Below are 24,865 nucleotides of genomic sequence, written 5' to 3' on the forward strand. Positions count from 1 at the left end.
ATGTGACTCCTCAGTTCATCTTAAAATCTGGAGGATTTCTTGTTATCCTTGTAAATAAATCCTGAAATTTTATCCTGAAATAAATCCCAGTGATCACACTTAAGGATGAAATGATGCACTGAAAATGAAGAAGACCTTGAGGCTCTGTACAGCACAGGGTCAGAATTCAGACTCATAAATTCAAGACACAGTATGCTTACATATGAATGCCCACACATGCCTAAAAGATTGGTGTCCCCCCAGTCTCCACTTTACACATGGACTGCATTAACTGATGAGAATATCTTAAGAGAGCTGGGCAGGGTTTTGTTGTCTCAGAAGTAAATGTCAACACAGAAGACACTTTTCTCTTCTTGTCTTGACATTCTATCTGTATGAGTGCATGATGAGCAGTTCAACACCATCCTTGCTTTCTAGCAAAGCAAGCATGTAATTTAAAGGAACTGATGCTCCTGTTTGCTTATGAGTTGGCGATAATGGCTTGGTAATGGCAGTCTCTAAGTCACTATCGACATCCTAACATCTTTTGTGGACTTTTCAGAAATATCTCATTTGCTCGCTTGGTATATAAAAGCTGTTCCTGCTGAGCATAATGTCTTGAATATAATTCTTACTCAATTACTAGAAATGCGCTGTAAACATTGTGGAAATTCAGTAAGGGAGCCATAACACACTTCATCTATCAATTTACTGTTTTTCTGTCATTTGTCTGACCTTATGAATGGATCTGTCTTCATAACTGCAAATACAGTTTGAGAAGGGAAGTGGGCTGTGATTATTTGTAGCTATTTTTAAAACCATCTTTTGTCCTCCCATTCTTTGCCATATGTCTCTGTAACTGAGCACAGTGGGAAGTAATTGCAGTTGCAAGTAAAGGGAGAATTATTAAAGTGTTGCTTTAATGAAAATGTTCCATTTCTGAGCTGATGTGTGTAGATATAGAAACTGCAGGAATGATCTTTATTGTAGGAAATAATTGACATTACAATGGATTTCTCAGATACGTGTATACTTTAATTTTGATTTGATGTTCCTCTGCCTTTTCCAGTGTAGGAGAACATACACTGGGGAGCAAGGGAGCTGCAGGAAAGGAGCTGCTTCTGTCTGGGGACACAGATCACACCAGAGGGCAGGAATGGCCCCTCCAAGTCCTCCCTGTGGTGCCATGCATTGTGCTAGGGCCTAGGCTCACTCTGAGTGCTAATGAAGATGCCAGAGACTTTTTCTTGAGGAGTGGGTGAGTGGAGGAGAAACATTAAGTATAAGCAAGGCTACCAACACAGAACGGCAATTGTGTTTGTGTCTGTGAGTTTGTATGGGTACAATTTGGCAGTCAAAAATGCCTCCTCTGACTAGTCCAAAAGCTGAAATTTCAGCTAGGCATGGTAAAGATTTTCTGGAATATTGGCAGTGATGCCTCTTAAATGATGTGTGACAAAGGGACTTGAGAGAGCACCATGTGCTTAGAAAGTCTGAGCCTTTCTGGGAAACTCTGAGTCCTTTGGTCCAACAGAAGAAAAATGTAAGCCTTGCCTTGGTGAGTTATGAATCCAATCTTTTTTACAAGCAAGTTGAAATGTATTTACCCCACTTCAGCTGAGGTGGTGGGGCTGCCATCACACATGTAGAAAGGAGCGTGGTACATTGCTTCTGCTCAGTTGCACATTTGGCTTCTCAGCTAGTCCTGAGTAGTGGAAAGATTATGTTTATTTCTAGGAGTCTTTGTTAAACATCCCACACTTTCCTCTAATGTATCTGGTATTAGTAGCTGCTGGAAATGTGATGCAGATTTAATGGACCATGTGTTGGCAAGTGCTACCTGTGACACCAATCTAAAGGCCTTAGCCTTTTTTTTTTTCCCCTTCCAAGCCCAAGCATCATTCCTTCTGCAAAATACACAGTCTTCTTCATTTCCACTTGTATAAACTACAGAGTATTGGTATCTGGGGATTTCCCTGCACATGGAGAGGGAAGACATGAAGTCTGAAGCTACCGAAAGAGGTTGGAAACTCAGACCTCTAAAGCTATTCCAGATGGTCTTGAAACATTAAAGCAAGTTTTATTACAGAGAACAGTTTACATTACACTCATTTATTAAAACCTAAGGACATCTTTATAAAAACTACTGTATATAAAGACAAGAGCAGTGCAATAGCAGTGTAAAACACATTTTTGGTTTACTTGGCAACCACTTTAGAAAGACAACATGATTCATAATATGAAGTTAAGTATGCTGCAAAAAACAGGACAGGTTTAGATCAAAAACTAGATTAGCAAATCACTGGACACTGGCACATTGATTTCAAACATCAAGTGTTATGTAAACAGTATTATTGTCAGCATTTCAATAGTGAGAAATCACTGTAACCCTAGAATTTCTAGTTTGCTTAATTAGCCTAAAATTTGACTGTAGATTATTAAAATGGACTATTGTACTGTATCTATTATCTTCTTAGTGATTTACTAGTTATGTAAAAAGAGGACTAGAAAAAAATGTCTTATGCAATAGAATTTTCAAGGATGAGAAAATGTGTTTCCTTCCAGTGAATTGGTTGGGTTTTGGGTTTTGTTTCAGTTGTCCTAATTTTCATACGTCACCACTGGTAATTAAATAGAACTGGCTTTAAAAATTGCTTTGATGCATTACTTCAACACTTCTGCAAATGGACAGTCCTCGTATAGAAATTACAACCATAATAAAACTATTAAAAACAGTTATCTAAAATAGCTGCTACAATATGCTGATGTATACATTAAAAGGCCAGGTTGTTGTCACTTTCTGTTTTTTTGTACAATCGATAACCAGGCACGAAATATGGTTAATTACAACACCAAGTCCTGCACAAGCTGTATTACGTATCTTTTTATGTTCTACGTTACGCACAGCAATTATTAAGAAGTTGGACACTCAGTTCTCAGTGAAACGTAGGAGAGAAGATGAGTTGGACAAGGAAGAAAGCTTCTGGAACACAAATGTAATTAACAGCCACTGAAGTAGCTGCCATTGGTATACAGGGTGTACACTGAAATTATGCACTTTTTATATTAATTTTATATCCTTTGTTTTTCAAACTATACCAGGATGGAAACTGAGAAATATATTTTAGCCTAGGTCTTTTCTTTTAGAGAGAGATCACGTTTGAACCTGGCTCTTTCTGCAGAAATACTTGAATGATTCATTGCAGTTCATCTGATACACCATGATTACTTTGGTCAGGTGAATGCATGGCACTATCAGAGCTCTACTGTACAGAAGTTTGGAATGTTCGGGCTACCTTTTGTCTAGCAGTGCTCTTCTGCAATATCTTGTCACTATGGGAAATCAGTGTGGGAGAAAGGCTGACAGAAATTGGGGTTGGGAAATGTGTGTGCACTGTTTCCCTTTAGTTTAAGGCCCAGCAAGCATTAGTCTTATTCAAGGTCTATTCTGCAAAACTAGGTAGGCTATCAGGTGATTATAGCAACACAGTTGATGCATATCATCAGCTACGATGTGGATTTATCCATAAATTAATTGGTAGGCAAAATCAGAACTTCAGCCAGAGAGTATCTACCTTATATTAACTGGCTTTGTATGTAGAATCAAAGGAAAACAAAGAAAACTGCTAATCAATTACAAGGTATACATGTACTAGAAGTAAAGCATAAAACTGCTCATTAATAACGCACAATTCCCAGAGGGAAAAAACCCTTACAAAATACAGTAATTCACACAAATCAGTATCTAATACAAATTCCTCCATGAACATAAATTTTTACAAAGCTCTCTGTGGCCCATTGCCTCACAATGAAAGAAGATGCTGGCAGAAGGCCAAAGGAGCAAACAGCTACTGCAAAACACCAATGTGGGACTGACTGCTGTAGGCATAGAGACTTTGGTGGCTGTCTGCAAGGGATCGTGAATCTTGGAGCCAGTGTGGAACTGGGCGAGGACACGATGCCTGCAGAGGCATGGATAGTGTTGTTTCCAGCTACTTGGCTTCCTTGCTGTTCTTGCAAGGTGGCCCTGCTAGCATCACCATCTCTCACTAGGAGAGATCTGCCAACACTCAGAGCTCAGCTCATTCCCCTGCTGAAGCTCCAGGCTCCCACACTTGAGCCACTGGGGCTGTGCTGATATCTGCAAGCTACTTACGGTGCTTGTTTGCAGGAGGTTCTTTTTTGCTCCCAGCTGAAGTTCCTTGAATGCTTCTGCCATGCACTAATGAAATGTTCTTGTGAAAAACTAAGGTCCGCTGTGTTTGGAGTGAAACAAGGTTTAAAAAGTACTGACTGCTTTTTATTTGAAGTGCTGGAAAGAACAACATTCTGTGAAGAGAGAGGGCAGCCAGACTTCTGCTTACCTAGAGCAAGATGGAGCCTAATGCCTGCAGGCTGACATACTTATCTGCAGCATTTGAGTTCTTGGTAGTTAGTTGTTGCCTGCCTCTATACAGGCTCTATACTCTGCTTTTTTTTTTTATTTTTACCAGTTGGATTGCAAAGAAAAGGGACTTGAGCATATCAGTATCCTCTTCAGATCTTCTTTGGAGACCAGGCATTCCTATGCTCTCTAGTCCTGCTGGCTCCTCCCAACAGTAATTGTTCCTGGGGAATTCAGTTGCATACTGTCATGCACTCCAGTAGCTATGAATTAGCTCAGATCTCTCAGGAATCTATCCCTTTTGAGTTCACCTTAAGACTAAAATGCTCTCAAATCAAAAAGACTAAAAAAATAAAAATAAAAAAATAATTATTCACAAGGTGCTTCTTTATACACACTGGCAAAATGTTCTTCATGCTGTTTGTACAATAAAATATGTCATTATTATAAAATTACTTGTATCCGCGGGACAAAAGATTAGGCAGGAAAAATTAATTTGGTATTAGCGTGACGCTGTGTTGCAATTTCTAGATGAACTCTGCTTAGTTGTCATTGCCAGGTTTTCCACAAATAGATCTTAACAAATGATTACATTTCACAGAATTTGCTCGTGTAATTGATATTGTGTGATTTTTAAGTAAACCTGTCCTGTGGAAAGTTAAGTTAAGCTTTCTTAACTTAGTCACCAAGTACTCCAGGTGCTTCTGTGTCAGCATCATTTCTCTTTTGACTTACAAATGAACTCTTAGATTTGGGAGGGATAAACTCTGACATCAGTCAGTGGCTGAGGGAATTGGATTATTGCCTTGTAAAGCAGAGGGACAATGGTATTATTGCTTTTGTAATATAAAGGTTGTTGCTTGTCTTCTAATATTCTTTCAGCTTCAAGGAGTATGGGGGAGGAATGGGGTGCCTGTTGCTTCTTAATAAAAGCTCCCCTCTTCAGAAAAGCATGTGAAGCTATTGAAGCTGAGATGTATTCAGGTATTTGATATCTTAGCAAAATCATTGCCAATGATCTTAAAATGTGCACTAAGGCTGAATCAGCTGCTATCCTGCAGTTTGATTGGTGGTGAAGGCTTCACATACCTTGTTATGCATGACAACGTGGGGACTGCCAGCATCTACTCTATTGTGACAAAGTAATCACCAGAGAACTTTGGAAAAACTCACATTCCTTATTCTGACATTTAGATTAGGCTCAAATGGCAATAGATGGATGGGGAGGCAAAGAAAAGTTATCTACCAAAGGTTTGTCTTGTGATCTTTTTCCACCTTTGTCCAGATTTGCCAGAGCAACTTTATTTTCTTCCTACTGAGCACTTTCTCAGACATTATGCTTCCTTTCAAAGATAATATTGTTGGTCTAAAATTAAAATATTGCTTACGGACTACTGTCTTCTGGAAACTCTTTCTACATTGTTTGCCTATAGAGGTTGTCTGAAAGATGTTTCTCTCCAGGTGACTTGGTCAACCTCCATCCGGTCCTTTTTCTCTCTCTGCTGCTTATCCACCATTTTTTAAGTTCTTGTCATTGAATTGGTTTCCTTGAAAGCTGCTCCATGGAGTCTGATCTTACCTCTCCCATCCTGAGGCACATCAATATACTTTTCTGGAAGACATAAAAGACACAGGTTCCCACAATGCTTTGTAAGCATTCGACATCAAAGTACTTTCTGTAAAGATAAAAGAGTAATATTCTCAGGTGTGGATTTAATCTGGGAAGGCAGTAAAAGAGCAAGGAAATGGGTCAGAAAGGAAAAACTACAGACTCTCAGATCTGAGGTAAAGACAAGAATCAGATTATATTCCAAAACTCTTTTTTACTATGTGTATGTGGGCTACTGTTTCACATTGCTGAGCTGCCTACTACCTGTGTGATGAAAAGATAAAATATTTACCTAAAAGGTAATAACTGCTGAACTCTTCATTTCTAGTGCAAGCTGTCCACTCTGACAGTACAAAGTGCAGAGGACTTCCTTTTGCAACTATAAATTTACTTTGAAGTAAATTTTATTTGCTTACACAATCTTACTTTTGCTGTTTACATGAGCAAAAGGGTATTCCTGTGACCATATTGTAAATGCCTTTAGCAAATATCATAGAGCTTTCTTCTCGCACTTGTTACCAAGGTATGCATCAGACCAAGAATACATGGCTTACTCCAACCTCAATTCCCTTCATACAATGAGAAAATGCTGTTTTTTCTACTTCTGCATATATAAATGACTATATGTTATAGTTATGCTTTCCTTACAGAAGTGTTGTGTTTAGTTTTTGCTTGCAACAAAAACAATAGTGTAATTCCACCCATCTTCACCTTGTGCAGAGTGTGTAATTATGTGATATAGGAGCTATGGTAGCATGTATAAGTTGCCTAACAACAGAAAATGTTGAGATAGATGGGGACTGCTAATCATAATGATAAATTGAAGCAATGCATCTGCTTGCTTGAGTAGGAAAGCTGTTGGAGGCACAATTAGATATCCTAGTAGCAGCAATACTTTATTAACTTCTCCCAGCAGATTTCTTAGCGTATTGGGTATTCCCAAGTCCATGTGCTACATTATACATGTTGCATTTCATTAACGTATAAAATGTAAAGAAACATCTGGTTCAGACAGCAGAATATCCATGGGAATCAGCATGCTTGAGGTTATCTATCTACCCATCAAATCTGTTTGGTGTATGAGGCAGTATATGCTCACTATATCCTTGATAACCTTATTCATATTAGAAATAGAGCAAAAGTATTTTGGATTCTGTTTTTTCACCGTCCTTTTTTGACAAAAATGGCCACTAACAAATCTGCGGACCTGCCTCTCTGAAGGCAGAAGTTTAAAAGTAAGTTTGTTTGTATCTAGAAAAGAACCTCCTGAGACTTGGCTATCACTAATTTAATAAACAGCTGAGAGAAGGGAAAAAGAAGAGTGAGAGCATGTGCCGTGGGTTGGAGCCACCTGTGACCTTTACGACACCTTCAGTACCTTCTTTTCACTCTTTTGTGGAGTGCTGCATGTGCTATAGCTCAGATTGTATCAGACCCACAGCATCATGGAGATGTAGAATATCCTGAGTTGGAAGAGACCCTCAAAAATAACTCAGTTGAACTTCTGGCTCCATCCAAAGTCCAAGCCCTATGGCTGAGAGTGCTGCCCAGATTCTTCTTGAACTCTAGCAGCCTGGGTCCATGCCCACTGCCCTGGGGAACCTGTTCCAGGGCCTGACTACCCTTTTCTTAACCCTCAACCTGACTCTCCCCTGATGCAGCTCCATGCTATTTCCTCGGGTCCTGTCACTGTCTCCAGAAAGAAGAGATCAGCACTGCCCCTCTGCTCCCCGTGTGAGGAAACTGTAGGCTGCCATGAAGCCAGCCTCTTGCAGCAAGCAGAAAGTACCTGCCCTCTGCTCTCCCAGCTCTGGCTATGGCTGATGAAACTGAGCCCAGTCAGCACAGATGCCAGGCTAAGTGTCACCAGAAGTGCTGCTAAAGGTGCAGCCCTCTGCTTACAAGCTATTGAGTGGCACAAAGGCCCAGTAAATTCCACTTCATGACCATGTTCTGCTTCCTCTCAGCTTGATCCATGCCCTAGAATGAGAAGTGTATGGGGGCAGTGACTGCAGGTTGGACTGATGATGGACCAGTCAAACTGGGAGGTTTGACAATAGCGGGATCATTGGAAATGCTTGCATTTTCCTAAGGGAAAGAAATGCTGATTTCCATGCATGGTTAGCCAGAGTGCATTTGGCAACAAAACCTTGTCTTGTGGTCTCTTCTATTGGGTTTTTACATATTAACAGTTGATGCACTTGGAGCTGGCTCAGCTTGCTGTCACTCACTAGCACAGGTCACCATCCACTGCTACCCAGACTGCCATTATTATGGCTCTGCCTGGCCGCTCAGGGGACAGACCCGTCATGCTGCATCCATTCACACTGACAGACAAGGAAGTAGCTAGCTAAGAAATTGCCTCTTCCTTCACAGCAATGGCTTTGCAAAGCAGCTTATCTCCACTGAAAAAAAAATAAAATGACATCCATTAATAACAAAGGAGTGATTCAGAGCCTCTGGAGAGAAGGCTTTTTGGGGGAACTTTTTTCATTTTCTGACAAATGAAGTAAACAGTTGCCACATTCCTGGTTGCAGGGCCTCTTGCAAAGTTAGTCTTCACATAAAAACACTATCAATCACTACAGCTCCTCCAGAGCCGAGATAACAAAGCAAACACCCTCTGCCGAGATAACAAAGTGAACAGCCTCTGCAACGTCCTCATCTCTCTCTGGTATAAAATTGTATTATGCTGATCAAACACACCCACCCTGATCTCGAGGTTCTGTTGCAATGCCTTCAACTCTGCTTGTATTGGGAAGCGGAGGAAAAGCTTTTCATAGGAGGAGCTCAGCTGCTGGACTAACAGGCGGCTTTCTGCAGCAGGAAACCCTGTGTGGATGCACTGATTGTTACAGGCACCAGGCATGTCCTCCTTTCCCATAAATGGAAGGAGAAGACAGAACAATGCACAATGCACCAGATTCTGAAAAAAAGCCTCGCAAGTTTGAAAGGAAAGGATATGGAAAATGAATTACAGGACAAGTACCAAATGAAAAGCCATTCAGTTGTCTAAATATATTGCAAAGCAGAAAGAAATAGAACATAATCTAATCCCTCTGCCTATGGAGTATGACAAAAAAAAAAAAAGGAAAATAGTTTTCATGGCTTGGCATCTGTACTGTCCAATGATTGTGTTATACATAGCAAATAACACAACATCCAAAATGTATGCTAAAAGAATGCTCAGATTACCAATTCTAAATCTTAAAAGCTATGAAATGCAAGAACAAATACTGCCTCTGCAGTCTTAATTTGGCCCTCTTGTTTGGGTAAAGAAAAGCCTCAGACTTTAGATAGGGCTTGTCTCCTTTCTTTGGGAAAACCTTTCTTTGGGAGAACACCACCAAAATAGCTGAGTGAATCATTTTTTTCCAGTGTAGTGGCAACACTTCAGACACAACTAACATTTGCTTCAGGTTGGAGCAGTAGTCTGAAGAGGTCACAAATTTTGTTCTTCTGAACTGACTATGAGCATTTCAACATCAGGCAGTGACATGGGATGTTGCTATCTTGACGCGGAGGAGCATCAGTGTGGCCCTTGTTTTCAGCCCCAGGCTGTGATTTCTTGCTGGCTTACATCGCCTCTGGGGCCCCACAGATTCTCCCCATGCATCACAGTACCTGCAGGGGATCTGATAAAAGGGCTGCCTTTAAATGGAGGCAAATTAGTCTTGTTACAATCTTTACCCAATATTACTGCTGTCACTGGTAGCCATTGCTAATGTTTCTAAAATACCAGTTGGCTCAGGGCAGAGACATCTGCTGCTTAAGAGTTTAAACAAAACCCAGGCACTGGAAATTTTTGACTTGAGAAACAGACTCTGATTTTTCAACTCGTACATTCTTTCTGCTTTAGCTGACAATTCTGCAAAGGTGGAAATGTCTCAAAGTGTTTGAAAGCCAATACTTCGGGAAGTGTTAGGGATTAAATGGAATGAGTATGTAGCAAATGTCAGATTGATCAGAGTGAAGTTTATTCCTCAGCAGCAGGACTAAGAAAAAGAGGCAGACAAAATGAGAAGCTTCTGTCCTGGTAGGTGTATTCTTGGCAGGTGGGGGCTCCTAAATGAGGCCAACTGAGAATTGGGCCCTTTGCTAAGCAGTCACAAATGCCTGAGAAATTGCTGTCCATCAGCTGTTAAGAAATACCATGGGACTTAATCACAGGCCCACAAGCCCAGGGGAGCATGGGACTGATGGGTATGCTGAATTTTGCTTATATTCTGCTGGAGTGTTTTGGAGGGTATCCTTTTTGAAGCATATACCAACTGCATTAAGCTGGTGGTCCATGACTTACCCAATGCACACGTGAGTGGTGATTAGGAAGGTTACTACATGTTCCGGACTAAGCGTAAATGGAGAAATGTGAATCACAGTTATGTGAGTCAGAGTTCTGGAGTGTAGCACCAGAGTGCTTAGGAAATTGAACAGTTCCCTGCTATTTCAACAGATAGCTTACTGGGATTTCTCTGCCTTGCCCTTCTGGAGGACATAACCTGCTCTTTTACTCTCATAGCTCATGAGCCACCATCTTGATTCAAGAGTATCACCAAAAGGCAGGTCTTTTCACTCAAAGGGTGGTGACACACTGGAACGTCTTGCCCATCCCTGGAAGCAGTTATGGCCAGACTGGATGTGGCTCTGGCAGCTTGATCTAGTGGTTGACACCCTGTATGTAACAGGGGAGTTGAAACTAAATGATCTTTAAGGTCTTTTTCAACCCAAGCCATTCTGTGATTCTATGATTTGCAGTGGGGATCAGCTGTGGATTGGAAGAGATTGCATTTATCTGGTGTGTTCTGGAAGGCTGAGGCCTACTGATAAGTCTTCTGCAATGTGCTCAGAACAGTGCTGGCATGTGCCAAGGACTTTAACACTACGAGAGAAAACTTTTTCTGGGTGGATTCACTGCAGTCCTACTGAAGCAAGTTGTAAAAGTGAATGCTGTGTTAGCTGTCTTCAATACTGGAGCACTGCAGCAATGCATTCAACAGTAGCAATTATTCCTTACAATGCTTGAGAAAGGACTATGCAAAAAAGTTCAGAGCTTTTTGGTAAGCAGAGCTTGGAATGTGCTTGGATCCCAGGTCTGCTATTAATTAAGCTAACAGAGAAAATGGGTTTTAGTAATATTTATGATTGCACAAATTAAATACATCTTCTGTCCCATCAGTGAGGCTGGGTGAGAAAGGAATGAAGATGAACAGGATACAATTTTTTCTATATTTTACCAAAGGCTATATTTTACAATTCTCACCAAGCATAGTGTATTGAAATCAATAGAGTGGCTAACATAAATATGTATTACTTACTATGAATAATGGTTCCTGAACTGTGAATGATGATTTCTGAAGTAATTCTATGCTTCTGAAATATGTATTTTTCAATTAGTAGTCATGTGTTTCATTTGATAGTTTCTGGCAGATGCTCCCCAACACAACTCTCCTGGACCGCTCAGCTGGGGAGACATTGAGTATTTTTGAAGGAAATATGAAGTGTTCAAACTTCTGATTTATGAGCATTGAATAGAGAAACAGATGAAGGTTTGAGGACATAAACTGAAAGATGATCACCGAAAACTCTATGTGTTTTCCCTCACTGAAGTACACTGATTCTTTAATGACTTAATTTTTTTTCTTCCTTCCATCAAGACTATTAAAAATATATATGTACTCCAGACATCCTGGGATTACCAAAGCACCTTAGATGTGTGGATCACCACCTGTAAGTAAAATGGCAGCAAGCTGGACTGACTGGTTTGCCTTCTGAAATCCTCCATTCATCATTCGTCTGATCAGCTGGGTCAGCTGAGGATGCAGTTACTCTGGCTGGTTGTTGCCCAGTTTTCCTGCAGGCTGATGTGTGGCAGCCATTAAATAACTGATGTACTTGAAGGCCAATTAATTTGCATAGTTCACAAGAAAAACTGGTTTTATTATGTGCAGTTTGAACTACTTCTGATTTTTGTCAAGACTTCAAGGAGTTCTGATGACAAACTCAGTAGGAGTATGTAATTAACTTCAGATTTCTTGTTCTATTTGAGACTGGGGTCATTCTCACATGTTTTCAGCTAACCTGAGAGACCACCATTTTTAATTGCACTTATATCATACAGGGAGATGTGACGTAAAATATTTGGGCATGGAGAGGCTAAGAGAAACCATTGCTAGAAGCAAGATAGTTGTGAGGGTGTTTGTTTTTTTTTTGCCTGCTTCTTTGAACTCTGGAGCACGTTTGCTGCTTCAGAAAGGAGATTCCAGCAATGTGTGATGTGTCTGTATAGATTCTATCATTGGGTTTCACCTCACCCAACTTTAGACATCAAAATGACCAGATGTCCTCATTTTGAAAGAATGACCCCAGGCCCCTTACTGCCACCAGAAAGAAACAGGCATCTCTGCAGAGTGTTCTCGTCCTGGGTCAGGCACCGAGTTGGGTGGGTGATGTTGTGGGGGCTCTCCTTTGTCCTTACCACAATGAACAGCAGCATGATGAGTTCAGGGGCAGATATTTAGAAGTAGGATGCCTAACTTAGGGCACCAATAACCCCACTTACACTAAAAAAACTTAATGATAAAAATTTCTAATACCAGTATGGATTTCCATTACCATCATGTTCAGACTCTTACTGACACAGGCCAACGTATAATTTCCTATGTAAATATAACCAACCATGCTGTTTACAATCCAGTATTACTAAATGGAAGCTGTTCCACAGTCTCCATGTTCTGTCTAGAAATGTTCTTGCTTCAGGTTTACTAATGAGCTGATCTGATTTGTGTGTTTAAGACCTGTAAAGTACTACAAGATTTTGATGGAAAACCCAAGCCAGGTACGTTATTTCCTCACACACTGCTGCATCTGAACAGACAAGCAATTTCTTACACTGGATGTACATGTGCAGCCCAAAAAGTTTCTCCCCTCTCTTGTGAAGTCTCAGTGGCTCAGAGTCAGGATGAGTGCATCCCTGAGGCTATACCCCAAGCACAGTTATACTGCAGGTGCTGCAGGCCCCTGTAAATGGGCAGTGGGTGGGCTCTCTTTGGGGCAGGCCTTCAGATTCTTCAGATTTCTTTTTTTTTTATTAATTAAAACAGTAAATGCTCTTTAAAACCCTTTAAAAAAGTTTGAGAGCCTTTGAATATTTCTATGTCAGTGTTAAACGATCGGGATGATTTGAATGTCTCCAATTTCAGCTCATCCCAGTTTCCCAAAAGCTGATGTTATGGGCTTTCAAGATCTGTTTCCACAAAAGGGCTGTGACATACATAAGATATTCAAGTGTTCTTCGCATTTGCAGAGCTCTAACACAGTGTCAATGTAACTCTAATATCCAAGAGAACACAATGAGAAGTACAAGAGGCTTTACAAGAGCATGCCCTTCTATGTAAAGTTGAAGTACACGATATGAGAAAAAGGCTCCTTTCATGCTGGCTGACAATTTGAATTTAACAGTTCCGTAAAATTTATAGGATGATGCATATGGTTTAGGAGTTGACATTAATTGAACTGCCCAGAAAAGATAGCAAGTGAATGAAAAATGAGATCATATGTAAAAACTGTAGGTAGATATATAGAAGTATGAGTACACACACATATATTTGTATGTACACCTGCATAGTATATTAACATTTTGCCTAGTATTCATAATTTATATTAATCAGGCTGACAAGTTCTATATATACTCTGACAGATTCTTTATGTAACTGGACACATAGTATAGAAACTAGCCCTGTTTCTTCATAAAATTCAAGAAGGACTGACTGAGCTAAATAAAAGTGGGCTAACCTTCATCTGGTGACTAGCCTGCTCCTGGCATCCTATCTCTTTTTGCCCTTGTGATCTTTACCATCTTGACATCAGCCAGACACAACTTATTAGAATTGCTGCCTGGCACATCCTGAAGGCCAGCAGTGGATTAAACTCCTATGTTCCTGGAAACGGAGCAGTTGGAATCTTCTGAAGAGGTTTAGATTTGAGAGTGCTTGTGCTATCTGTAGAGCTGTAAGGTTCTGACTTCTTTCAAGTTCTGTGGAGGTCAATAAAACCAAAAACATTGAATTTGCAGAAGAATTACATTAGAAGCAGGAGATTTTTTTTTTCCTGTATTCCACCAGAAAGAAGGCAGCAAGGTTGGTTTGCAAAGCAGAGATGAATGTACTGCTTGAATCTCAGCTGGATCACCCACAATGGTTCCTAGTGCCGTGGAACAGTCCAGGCTCTTCATTCCCTGCTAGCAGGGTGGGTGTGCAGGGATTGAGGGCTGCGTGGTTGCCTGCAGAGGGATGTGGTCAAATCCTGTATCACCCAGCAGTCAGGGAGGTCCCGGGTCCCTCTACATGCTGGATGCACTCCTCAGTGTCCACCTCACCTCAGCCCTTGTTTGGCTTCCTGTTATGCTCCTCTCTTGCTCTCGTTTCCATCTTTTTTTCTCTCCTGTATGTTGAAGAACTTCTAGAGATCTCATTTCTCCTCCAGGAGGCCTGGAGCAATGTGCACGTGCTGCGTCCCTTAGCCCTGTCTGAGCCTGAACTTGCTCCAGTTGCAGAACGGTCAATGAAGAAGGAGAATTCCAGTGCAGCACTGGGATTCTGATCCTCGAACCTCAACGTTTTACATTTGCTCTTTGTTAAATCCGCTTTTTAAAAATTTATCTTGGCAGCATACAGGAAATCCATTCATTTCTAGAAATTAAATGCTTATTGGTGACATATGGGAAAAAAAAATGTATCTCTTGAAATAGTTGTTTCTTTTACCAAAGAGTCTTATTTTCTACTTTTGCTTTTCAATACTAGAAAGGCTAGCCTCCTGATATAGAGCTCAAGAAAAAAAGGTAGCAATTTCTGTGATGAGAGATAGATTTCAGTGTAGGAGGAAACATCACAGCATTGTGTTTCTTGTAATTGCTCTTTTTCTGCAGGATTTTTTTTTTTTTCAACAGAATTTGTGTGGCTTTTCCAGCAGTATGAAATTTAAACTTGTTTCTGCTAAAATAAATGTCTGAATACACTTCAGACAGGAACACAGAACATTTTTAATGTTAACAGAATGATTGCAGCAACAATTAAAAAGAAGAAGAGCAAAGCTGTCATGGTGTAATCTGGTTACGGTGTTTGGTTTCCTGTTGTGGATCCAGTATATGTTTGTTTTGCACATAACTAGTAAAGCAATATACAATTTTTAACGTTATTTGTAGGTAAGAGCAGAAGAGCTGCACCTGCAAGAGCACCACTGGAAGCAGCGCTGCCTGTAGAAAAGCTTTCTGCAGGATATCCCTTCCTTCTCCCTCCCTGCTTTCCACACAGAGTGAGAGCTGGAGAAGTGGCAGTGAGTTGTTGTGGACAGAAGAATCCAAGGGCCCTGGTAAATTTCAGCAGAGTGGGCAGGAACTTTCTCTTTTGTGGCTACCTGAGCTGCATCATTCAGCTCTACAGAGAAAAAAGCTTTGATTCCGGTGATGGGACTGTGACTGGCTTATTGCCTTTAAATTATCTCATGGCTGTATTGGGTTGCTGGGGCATAAAGTTTGCTTTGGTTGCAATAGGAGCTTTGTGCGTATATCTGTGACAGCACATGACCCCTGCTGAGGAGCAGTTCTTGAGTGCAGAAGAAGAAAAGCTGTGCTTTCCTGGTGTCATCTGGCTGAGGTATCCCACTTGCTATGGCTTGGTTTGAACAATCATTTATGAAGCATGGAAATTTATGTTTTGAGCAGTTATGATGGCCAACTGGATGTTGCTCTCTGTTCTGTGTAATTCGTCATTATTTGTTCACCTGTTTGTGTTTGCGCATGTTTGTATTGTGGATCCATTGCGTGCTCATTTTTTCATGACAGATATTCATGCTTTTTGCAGCTGCCCAGTGTGACTATGCTTTTCAGGTGTGCACTTTAATATTAGATGAGAGGCAAAAAGGAAGTAATAATTCAGAATGAATAATTCAACAACAGGCATCACATGCACTCAGTGTAATGGAGAATCCTGCTGTGTTGTGTCAATGTTCTTGTGTCCACTACAATGTTAGAGTACTTCTAAACAAAAAATGGGAAGCTGACAACATACAAAAAATAACCTTCACTTCTTCATCTCTCCTACCAACACGGGCTTTCTGTGCCAACAGAACAGTAGTGACAAGGAATTAGCAGGTGATGCTAAGACCAGAATTTGCCCAAAGATTTCCATGCTTTGGTTTGCTTACGCAGTCACCACAGAGCCCTATTGCCATCAGCAACTAGTGTGCAGCAGCTGCATAATCAGGAATTTATTGAAGAGCTGGGGAGGAAGAAGGACATGTTTGTCCCCTGTGTTCCCAGGCATAGAGGATGAAACAATTGGAAAAAGCATTGTGTGATTCTGATTTGCAGCTGTTGGTTCCTCTTCTCTGTAAGTCTGATGTGAATGCAGTGCTAGAAATATTGATGATGGTATGTGTCTTCTGGGAGCCCAGCCTCACACATTCCCCAGCTGTTCTGCTTATGCTCCTCTGTTTGGCCTCCTGTGCAGTTTCAGATGATACAACCAAGCCAGGGACTCTTGCTTATACTCCACAAGTCATTTTGCCTTGTTGTAAAATCATACTTAAAGGGTATTTTGGTGCAAATCAAGATATTTCCTTGCAGAAATGTACACTTAAGTGAGATGAACACCCCTGCCAAACTCCAGCTGGTTCAATGCTAGTGACATGTATAAGCTCGTCTTCCAATATACTGACCGAAAAAGAAATAAGAGTGAGAAGCACCCAAGTGATTCAGTCCATCCTAAGGGAAATGAACAGCCCTCTGGAAATTTTTCTCTCAGTGTGTCAGGGAGGATGTCTAAATAACTGACTTGGGGTATATGCTTGAGTTTCAGATGGCTAAGCTGACTGACGTTAATCCTTCTCTTTTTCACCACTTTAAATTTGATTAAATTGATCAATCAGGTATTGGATGTTTTTGTTTTTGCTACAATCTGTTGTTATCTGAAATCTCCTCGCAAAGAATTTACAGACTGGGTTCAAATTAACTTTCAGTGCTCTTTTAGCCTTCAGCTTTTTAAAGTTCTTACAGTTTAACAGACTTTCTAAAAGTCAGACCAGCCCACAGCTCTTTTCCAAATGATCTCCCACCTGCTATTAGCTTGTTTTTTGCTACAGGTGGTGAAGGTGATGTTTCCCTCCAGCACTCTCACCGCTGCTAGTGAGATAACAGCTCCCTACCTCTAATTGGCATTTCCATCTTTATATACTTAATAATTTATTTAGCTCACTTAGTCATGATGTGGTGCAGGAAGCTCATGGTGGCTAATTACCTGTTGTATTCCTGGATATTTTAAATGTAATCAGCAATGCCTGCAGCATAACAGTTAAGAATAGGTTGTGCTTTTTCCCTGACTCTTACATATCCTCCATCTGCTATGTAATGCAAAATGTACATCTTGGTGCAGTGAGGCAAGATCCTCGCACAGCCTCCAGTAAAGCAGGAACCTCCTCTGTCAGCCTCCAAGAACCCTGCCCTAGCATGAGATTTATATGTGCAGATCCACTCAGTGTGCTGCCATGTGGTTTCCATGAAACCCAAATGGAAAAACTGGTATTCACCTATGCTGTGTGTGGAGCAGGCTGAACTTGGGATAGCTGGAGCCAGAATCTATAGATATCTATATACCTCCACAGTCCTAGGATTTAGTGCCTGCTGGTTATAAAGAATGGGTGATCCCTGGAAACTGCGATATTAGTTCGGGGGAGAAGGGCAGGGTCAGATTCTTGCCCTTGTCAAATACATCCTCCAGTGGGGCTTTCAGTAGCCAGATTAGCTTTTCTGCCTCATCTGTCGCACTAAAATAACAGTACTGTAAGCACTGTGAGGATAAATACATCTCAGAGCATTAAGTATTCATTTCCTTTCATAGCAGAACAGTGTGTAACTCCAGTTATGGCTAATGGTCATGAGAATTGACTTCAAAAAAGATAAGGAAACACTAGCAAATTCCTTAATTTGTTACTAATTTTGTTATTTAAAGTCTTATCTAAGCTTCCCAGACCATGTTTGCAGTAATCTAAATGGGAGAAAGGGACAAAGGAAATAAGGCAGGGATTGCCCATGCAATCACTGGAAGATCAGGTCATGTAATGGGAATTGGATTACTTGTCACTACCCTAATGCTTAACAAGCTCTTTTGCTGTTATTGTGCTTCTCTGTAAACCTTCCCTTACAGATAGCATTATTTTGTGGATTACAGGTTAAGTATAGTTGTGTTACTGCTTCACTGCTAGGTATTCTCACTCTGAGTTCCTTTTACTTTACGTACTCCCAGGGAAAAGAGGCAACCTAAGCAACAGCCAGCAAATACTGAATCAAATTTATTTTTGGTTTCAGTAGCACCATAGCCTGGCTGTATTTTTAACACATTCACAAAAAAAATCATTGCCATTTTTATCTTCTTTAAGTTGTACAAACAAATGGTGGGGCTCTTTTAGCAGGGACATCCTTCTTGCTCTGAGCTTTCAGAGGCTTCATGAAAGAGTAAATAAGAAAAAAAGGAAAAAAGTCAGTCCCCATCCACTCGTGTAATTTTCTTAGATGTCTGAAAAATGTAAATTAAGCAAGCATTTCTGTAGATTATCTCAGTTATTAACTTCAGCAGCGTAAGAGAAGTTTGAGAGTTTTTTAGTGATTAGAGAGGATGAATTCTGGCCACTTTCAATCAGAATTTCTTCAGAATATTTCAAGAGAAACTGTGATCAAGATGAGCTGTTTGTATAAGTATGATAAAAGATTATGTGCTCAGAGCTTCAGTGACTCATCACTTTCAAGAGAAAAGAAGTTGGGAATGAGAAGTAGAAAATAACGTGCCACCCTCATCTGCGTGACTGATTAAAATCTGTATCGCTAATCAAGCTAGAATATAGTTAATGACTTTAATTAATTTGCTGTAATTTTTGATGAAACTCATTGCAGTTACTTGCCCACATGCTGCTACATGATAGTAATTATTTTCAACAGGAAGAAGGCAGACTTTTCAGTGTGTTTCAGCTCTCCTGGCAGCATCGCTTTAGTGACTGAAAGGAATTGCTCTAACACAGGGCTCGCCTCAGTGGTGTGATTAGCTCCTATTAACACACAGAATCTCCCTAAGCCATGAAGGCTCCTTCATGCATAACCTAATCAACTTTGTGCCATAGCATCAGTCATTCAGAAAGAAAAACTGTAGGCAGCACTTTTGTCCTTTAAATCCAAGCCCATCCGTCTCTGCTCTGCCAGGTGATTGCATGACCCCAGAGCAAACCCCTTACTATCACTGCTATAACAGCTGCTGTAAATGGTCATATCTCCACCATCCTTACATCTGTGAAGCTATTTGGAACATGAGGGTACCAATACACACAAACAAAAGGGAACAGATCACCTTATTGGGTAGTAAAGAGAGGTGGTTTGAGTATTTTGCAGCTTCTTGGCTTCCTGTTGTTTAAGATGGGTACCCACTTTCCACCATTTATTCCTTTGATGCTGCTCTGTGGAAGCAGCATGTTGCTGTGCTGATTAGCCTGTCTTCTCCAATGTTTAAAGTCATGTACCACAGGTTTGCCTCCTTGTTCAGTCTGGGATCATGTTATTACCTGCTGCTGGATTAACATTATTGATATTTTTAGTTGCTTGAGCTATATTTGTCATACTCCTGCTGTTAATGTTTTAAACAGATTCATCTCTGAATTTCCTATGCCATTTCTTATGGCAAACTTTAAAGTCTTTCCAGAGGCATTTTTTTTTCCTGCAGTAAATAGATTTTCTTTATAATTACAGTTGTAGATATCTATGTACATGTATCCATAGAATCATAGAATCACCAAGATTGGAAAAGTCCTACAAGATCATCCCTCCCCCTATCACCAAAAGTTCTCACTAAATGATAACATTGTTCATGTAGCTTCTCCAAAACCTTTTAAATTCTTGAAAATAGTTTGCTGATTGACACAAATGTTCTCTCATGGCTTAATGGACAGTAAAATGACTTACATTTCTCAAATTTCAAAGCTTTTTCATCTGTTTTGCTTTTGAGACTAGAACAACCATTTTTCTGATATCTTCCTAATGATGAACACACTGACTGTGTCTAATTGCTGGCCTTTTCTTGAACTGTGTGGTGGAAGATCAATACACAACCAAGGTTACATAAACATGTTTTATCACTTTTCTGATGGAATGCCTAATTTCTTGCTGTCATTATCTGCATCATGAACTAATCAGCAACAGTGATAATAGAAGTAATGATGTTGCAGATCCTTGACCTCAGCTTTCAATGCAAATAACTGCCTGACACTGTTACCATTTATGGTCACATTCAGCATTATTACATAAGATTTTGATGATTTGATTATTGTTTGGCATTCCATGGCATGCCATTACTTCATGTAGAAACGTTAACACAGTCTAAAAGATCTTCTGCAGCCCTGTATAAGGATTATTACTTATAGCTTTTGTTTAATAATAATTCTGAGAATGATAAGCTGCTCTGTACATGACCTATGTTGTTCCTACATGACTTAGGAAGTAAGCTATCTGTTTCTTGATAGCCAAAATCTATGTTTGTGGTGACTTTCCAAGACACTGAAAGCAATGAGGTTTTCATTTAGTTTCTATGCTGTTGAGCGTCTGGCTCCTAGAAGGAGGTAATGGGTAGGAGAAAGAACCACTTAACGAATTATCGTGCCTTTAAAATTAAGTGGCTTTTGTTGTAATGCAAATGATGGGATTTGTTGATAAAACTTGTGATATCGTGCTCATTCCTGTGTATGACACTGCAGTGTTGTGACATTATGCAGTAAAATTGCAGGCTTAGTTGATTTCTTTTGATTTTGTATGGATTTTATAATGTTATCTGGTAATTCAGCAACATGTCTCTGGATTTGTTACAATGCAGGTGAGCTCAAGACAATCTACTCAAAATATAAGAGAAAAATTGAAAATGGAAGTTGTTCAGGACCAGTTTTCAGTATTTTACTAGCTTTCATTTCTCAGTGTGTAGAGTTTATTTAGCAATTTCTTTAGATAATCATTTAACTACTCACTTTTCTACTAATTGCTGTTTTCTGACAATTTGTTACCGCATTTAAGTTAGTTAAATGACTTCAATGGATTATTTAAAAGAAAAGACTTTCATGAAGTTGATAAATATGGCAGTCCGTGTTTGATGGGTAGGCTGAGAAATAAGTATGTAGACAGTATTGATCATCCCATATCCACTGAATCTGTATGTGACAAGAACATATGGAGATAAATGTTGCAATACTGGGTTTGACTTAACAAAAGGAAAAGGGGGATAGGTATGAAACAAAGCAAATGTATCATTTATGCAACAACAAAAGAGACAGTATCTACCAGCATATACAAAGGATTGCCTGGATCTAAACTGAAGTGGGCAGAAACCTTACATACTGTCTTTACTTCTCATCAACAGCAAATTTCAAAAAACGGGAAAGAAAGCACAACTTTTTTATCTTGAATTGTTTAAAGCAAAATGATGAAATTCAAAACTTTCAAGTTATTTGCATGATTATAGTACTGAGGCAAGTAGGCAGGAATCAGAGCATTAATGACTCTGGGGTGCTCGGTTCCAAGTCTGTTGTTCGTTTGTGCCCTTGGTTTCCTTCCCTGACATCAAGTAGGAGCCCAGGCAGAAGGGATTTGCGATGCAAAATCAGTTTTATCATCTGTCTCTTCTAGGACCAGAAAGTGATTTCCCTAGCTTTGTTTTCTAAGCAATTTCTGTTTGTACAGTTATGCAGTTCTTAGCAAACAGACAAGAATATTTAGACGAAATCTGTTTAACAATATCTTTATTCTAAATGAATTAATTATGAAGAGAATGGTAGATGTTACCAGATACATTTAACATTTGTTACTAGACAGATATTCCAGGACATTAACTCCTAGGTAGTTCTCTCATAAAAGCTCTAACAGATTATTTCATTTTCTTTCTTTCTTTCTTTAAAAAAACAAAAAACAAACAAAAAAAACTATTGGTGCGCTAGTTTGCCATACTTAATCTCGAACACAACACAACAGTCTAGCTATTGGGTTGTAAATAAAGTCTGCCTTGAATGTGGTAGATTTTGTTCACCTTGTTGCTGTAAGTATCTTCTATGGCAGCAGCCTCTGCCCAGGATCCTCCCACCACCCCAGCACTGAGTACTTTTGCTGTACTGTGGCCATGGTCGCATTGCACAGCTGCCTCTCTTCAGAGTCAGTGTCCCTAGTGAAGTGACAGCAGCAAGGCTGCCTGTGCAGCTCTTGGAAGTTACTGAATCAGAAGATCTACCAAATGTGGATAGTGTTTCAAAAGGTAGTAAGAAAGGAATTATTTCACGTAGTCTTTTTAGCCACCAGCGAAGTGGCTGTGGCTTTTTTTGCATAGCTACTGTGGATGTGCTTAGTTATTGCTAGTGTTTGTATTCAGCCAATATGTTTTTGTTTTCTTCCCTCTCTGTAAGATATTTGGTAGTCACTGGAAGAGGTGTGAAGTACTGGTGTGCTAAAAAATATTCTACTTTTTATCTTAAAGACAATGCATCTCAGAAGAACTCGCAGCCAAAGGAGGCTGCAACATTTCATGTAGGGAAGTTAAAACAGACTTGCTTTTGTCGAACCCATTCCAACTGCATAAATGAAATAATCACAAGCTCACCCTGCTGGGCTGATATCTGATCCAGGGCAAGCAGCAATTTCTGAAACTGTGACTCATGTGGCATAACATATATGGTCACATACAGAGTAGACAGAGCCCTGAAGACAGAGGCAGCAGTTAGCCTTCATGACAGCATCCCTGCACTATGCATCCTTGATGAATGTGGGGAGGAGTTTCACATCACCAGAACAAGGCAGATCACATTCATCTGTTCCACAGCTACAACACAGCCACAGGAAATTTGGAAAACACTGCTAGGCTGCCCTTGTGCATAGTGCTTTTGTGTGATCATCCTGACCTTTTTTATTCATTACTGACTATGAATATTCCTGGGGTAGCAAGACCATTTTTTAGCATTGGTCTGGACGTTGATTCTTCAACTTAGAATATTTCCTTGTATTGCTCCCTGGCTTGCACTTAGCTGAGCATCAGTAAGGATTTCCATGCTGCTTGTTGCTGCTTGATATCCAGCTGTTAAAAAGCCTGCTCGGGCTGTTCCACCTGCAGATTCTCACATGGACCAATAAGTGTGGAAGGACACAGCTCACGCACCTCAGCAAGGACCTGGAGGAACCACCACAATGGCTTAAACTCAGCCACTTGCAGGCTGCTTTTTTGAGTCTGTGACGGTGTTTGGGCTGTGGGAGGTACATCCAACAGGACCTGGACTCAGACCACAAAGGCCTTAGGACAGCCCTCAGATGGTTTCCATACTAAGGAAGAAATCAACATTAGTTGGGCTACAAAAATCTATACACTACATGGTGAAGAAATATTATTCTAAATCAGGCTCAATGTTTCTGAGATTAATGATTTTTTTTTCTTGTCCTTACACAACACTGCAAGCCCTCTACACATCAGTCAGTAGCTTGTATAATGGATTCCAGACTTCTTTAGCTATAATAATATTATGACTATACATGGCCCTCCTTGTCTCAAGTAAATAACAGAGTGGTCTGCTACAACAAGATGTTTAAACACCTTGGGGATGGTTCCACCCACCATATTCTATTGGCTTTATCTTTTCTCTCTGTGATGTCTCTGTCTCAATTATTGGTTTCATAGCCAATTCGCAATATGTAAGCTAAACATTAAATGAAATGAAAAGAGAATGAGCATTACACAATTTTTTAAATCCAAGGAGACCCCAGATTGCTTTACAAGCCATATGTTAATCCTGACACTGTTCTTGGGATATTTGGTTACGCTGTCAGTAAGGACAGGAAGGAGACAAAGTCTGCAGTGTTGCTTTGATTCTTCATAGAATGATAGAATCATTTGAGTTGGAAGGGACCATGAAAGGTTATCTAGTCCAACTCCCCTGTAATGAACAGGGACATCTTCAGCTCGATCAGGTTGCTCAGAGCCCCATCCAGCCTGACCTTGAATGTCTCCAGGGACGGAGATACACCACCTCTCTGGGCAGAATGATAAGCAAGAATCACATTCCTATTATCATACAGTACTATTTTCTAGAATTAAGATGTTTTTTGATTGTATTATGAAAAATGTAGTACAGGAAACTAAAACTTCGGCATCTTTTGTCATCATGAAACCCTGTGAACTTTTTTGGAAAACATTTTTAACAGTATGCAAGTTTTATATCCTGGGATATATTCATATCTCACAAGACTAAAAAAATCTGTTTTCATTTTCATATAGTATTTTATTATTTTTGAGCAGAAAGAAAGCTCATTTATAAATTGGAGCTGTTCTTACGGTATGACACCAACTATATATACATGAGTGTATTTGTGAGGTGTTAAAAAAAAGTTTATTTTCTCAGTGGAGGAAAAAGCAGGGACAATTTTGATGCTTTAAGTTGATTTTATAAAGTAAAATCTTGCTGTTATCAGAGTAGATCAAGAGGTTGATGTCATCATCAGGAATAATGGAAATTCAAGTATAAAATACAAAACTAAAAGAGGCTAATAATTCAGCAGTCTTAAAAGCAGTGATGGAAATGATAAATCCAGTAACTCTGTTGCATTCCTTCACTGACAGAATGATTAAATTTTGAGAAGACAGTACTGAGATCATTTATCAAACACAGGCTGCAGCAGAAACAGACTTTGAAACTAAGTCTAATTCATACATATATTGCAAAATTTCCATATTTTCATGTATATAACCTGCAGATTATCTAGTAGGGAAATAAATAGTCAGGCAACCTATACTTATCCCCACTGTCTTGGCATGTGCTGTAGTAGACAAGACTTTACTTTTTCT

The 24,865-nt window shown here is 39.9% G+C and overlaps 1 protein-coding gene across 3 annotated transcripts in view; it reads right to left on the reverse strand.

Annotated features, from left to right (window-relative positions):
* Positions 1–2,008: 2,008 nt before the first annotated feature.
* The window catches only part of SHISAL1 (shisa like 1), a 44,871-nt gene continuing 22,014 nt past the window's right edge, over positions 2,009–24,865 (reverse strand). The window contains exon 4 of one of the 3 annotated variants that reach the window (XM_010715326.3): positions 2,009–5,975. In XM_010715326.3, coding sequence (XP_010713628.1) covers position 5,975 — 1 coding nt within the window. In that variant the 3' untranslated portion in view covers positions 2,009–5,974. Of the gene's footprint in view, positions 5,976–21,769; positions 23,350–24,865 lie in introns of those variants that run through there. The other 2 variants (XM_010715313.3, XM_010715319.3) reach the window with 2 other exon arrangements.

This window comes from Meleagris gallopavo, chromosome 1, assembly GCF_000146605.3.
Source record: "Meleagris gallopavo isolate NT-WF06-2002-E0010 breed Aviagen turkey brand Nicholas breeding stock chromosome 1, Turkey_5.1, whole genome shotgun sequence".
Classification (NCBI taxonomy): domain Eukaryota; kingdom Metazoa; phylum Chordata; class Aves; order Galliformes; family Phasianidae; genus Meleagris; species Meleagris gallopavo.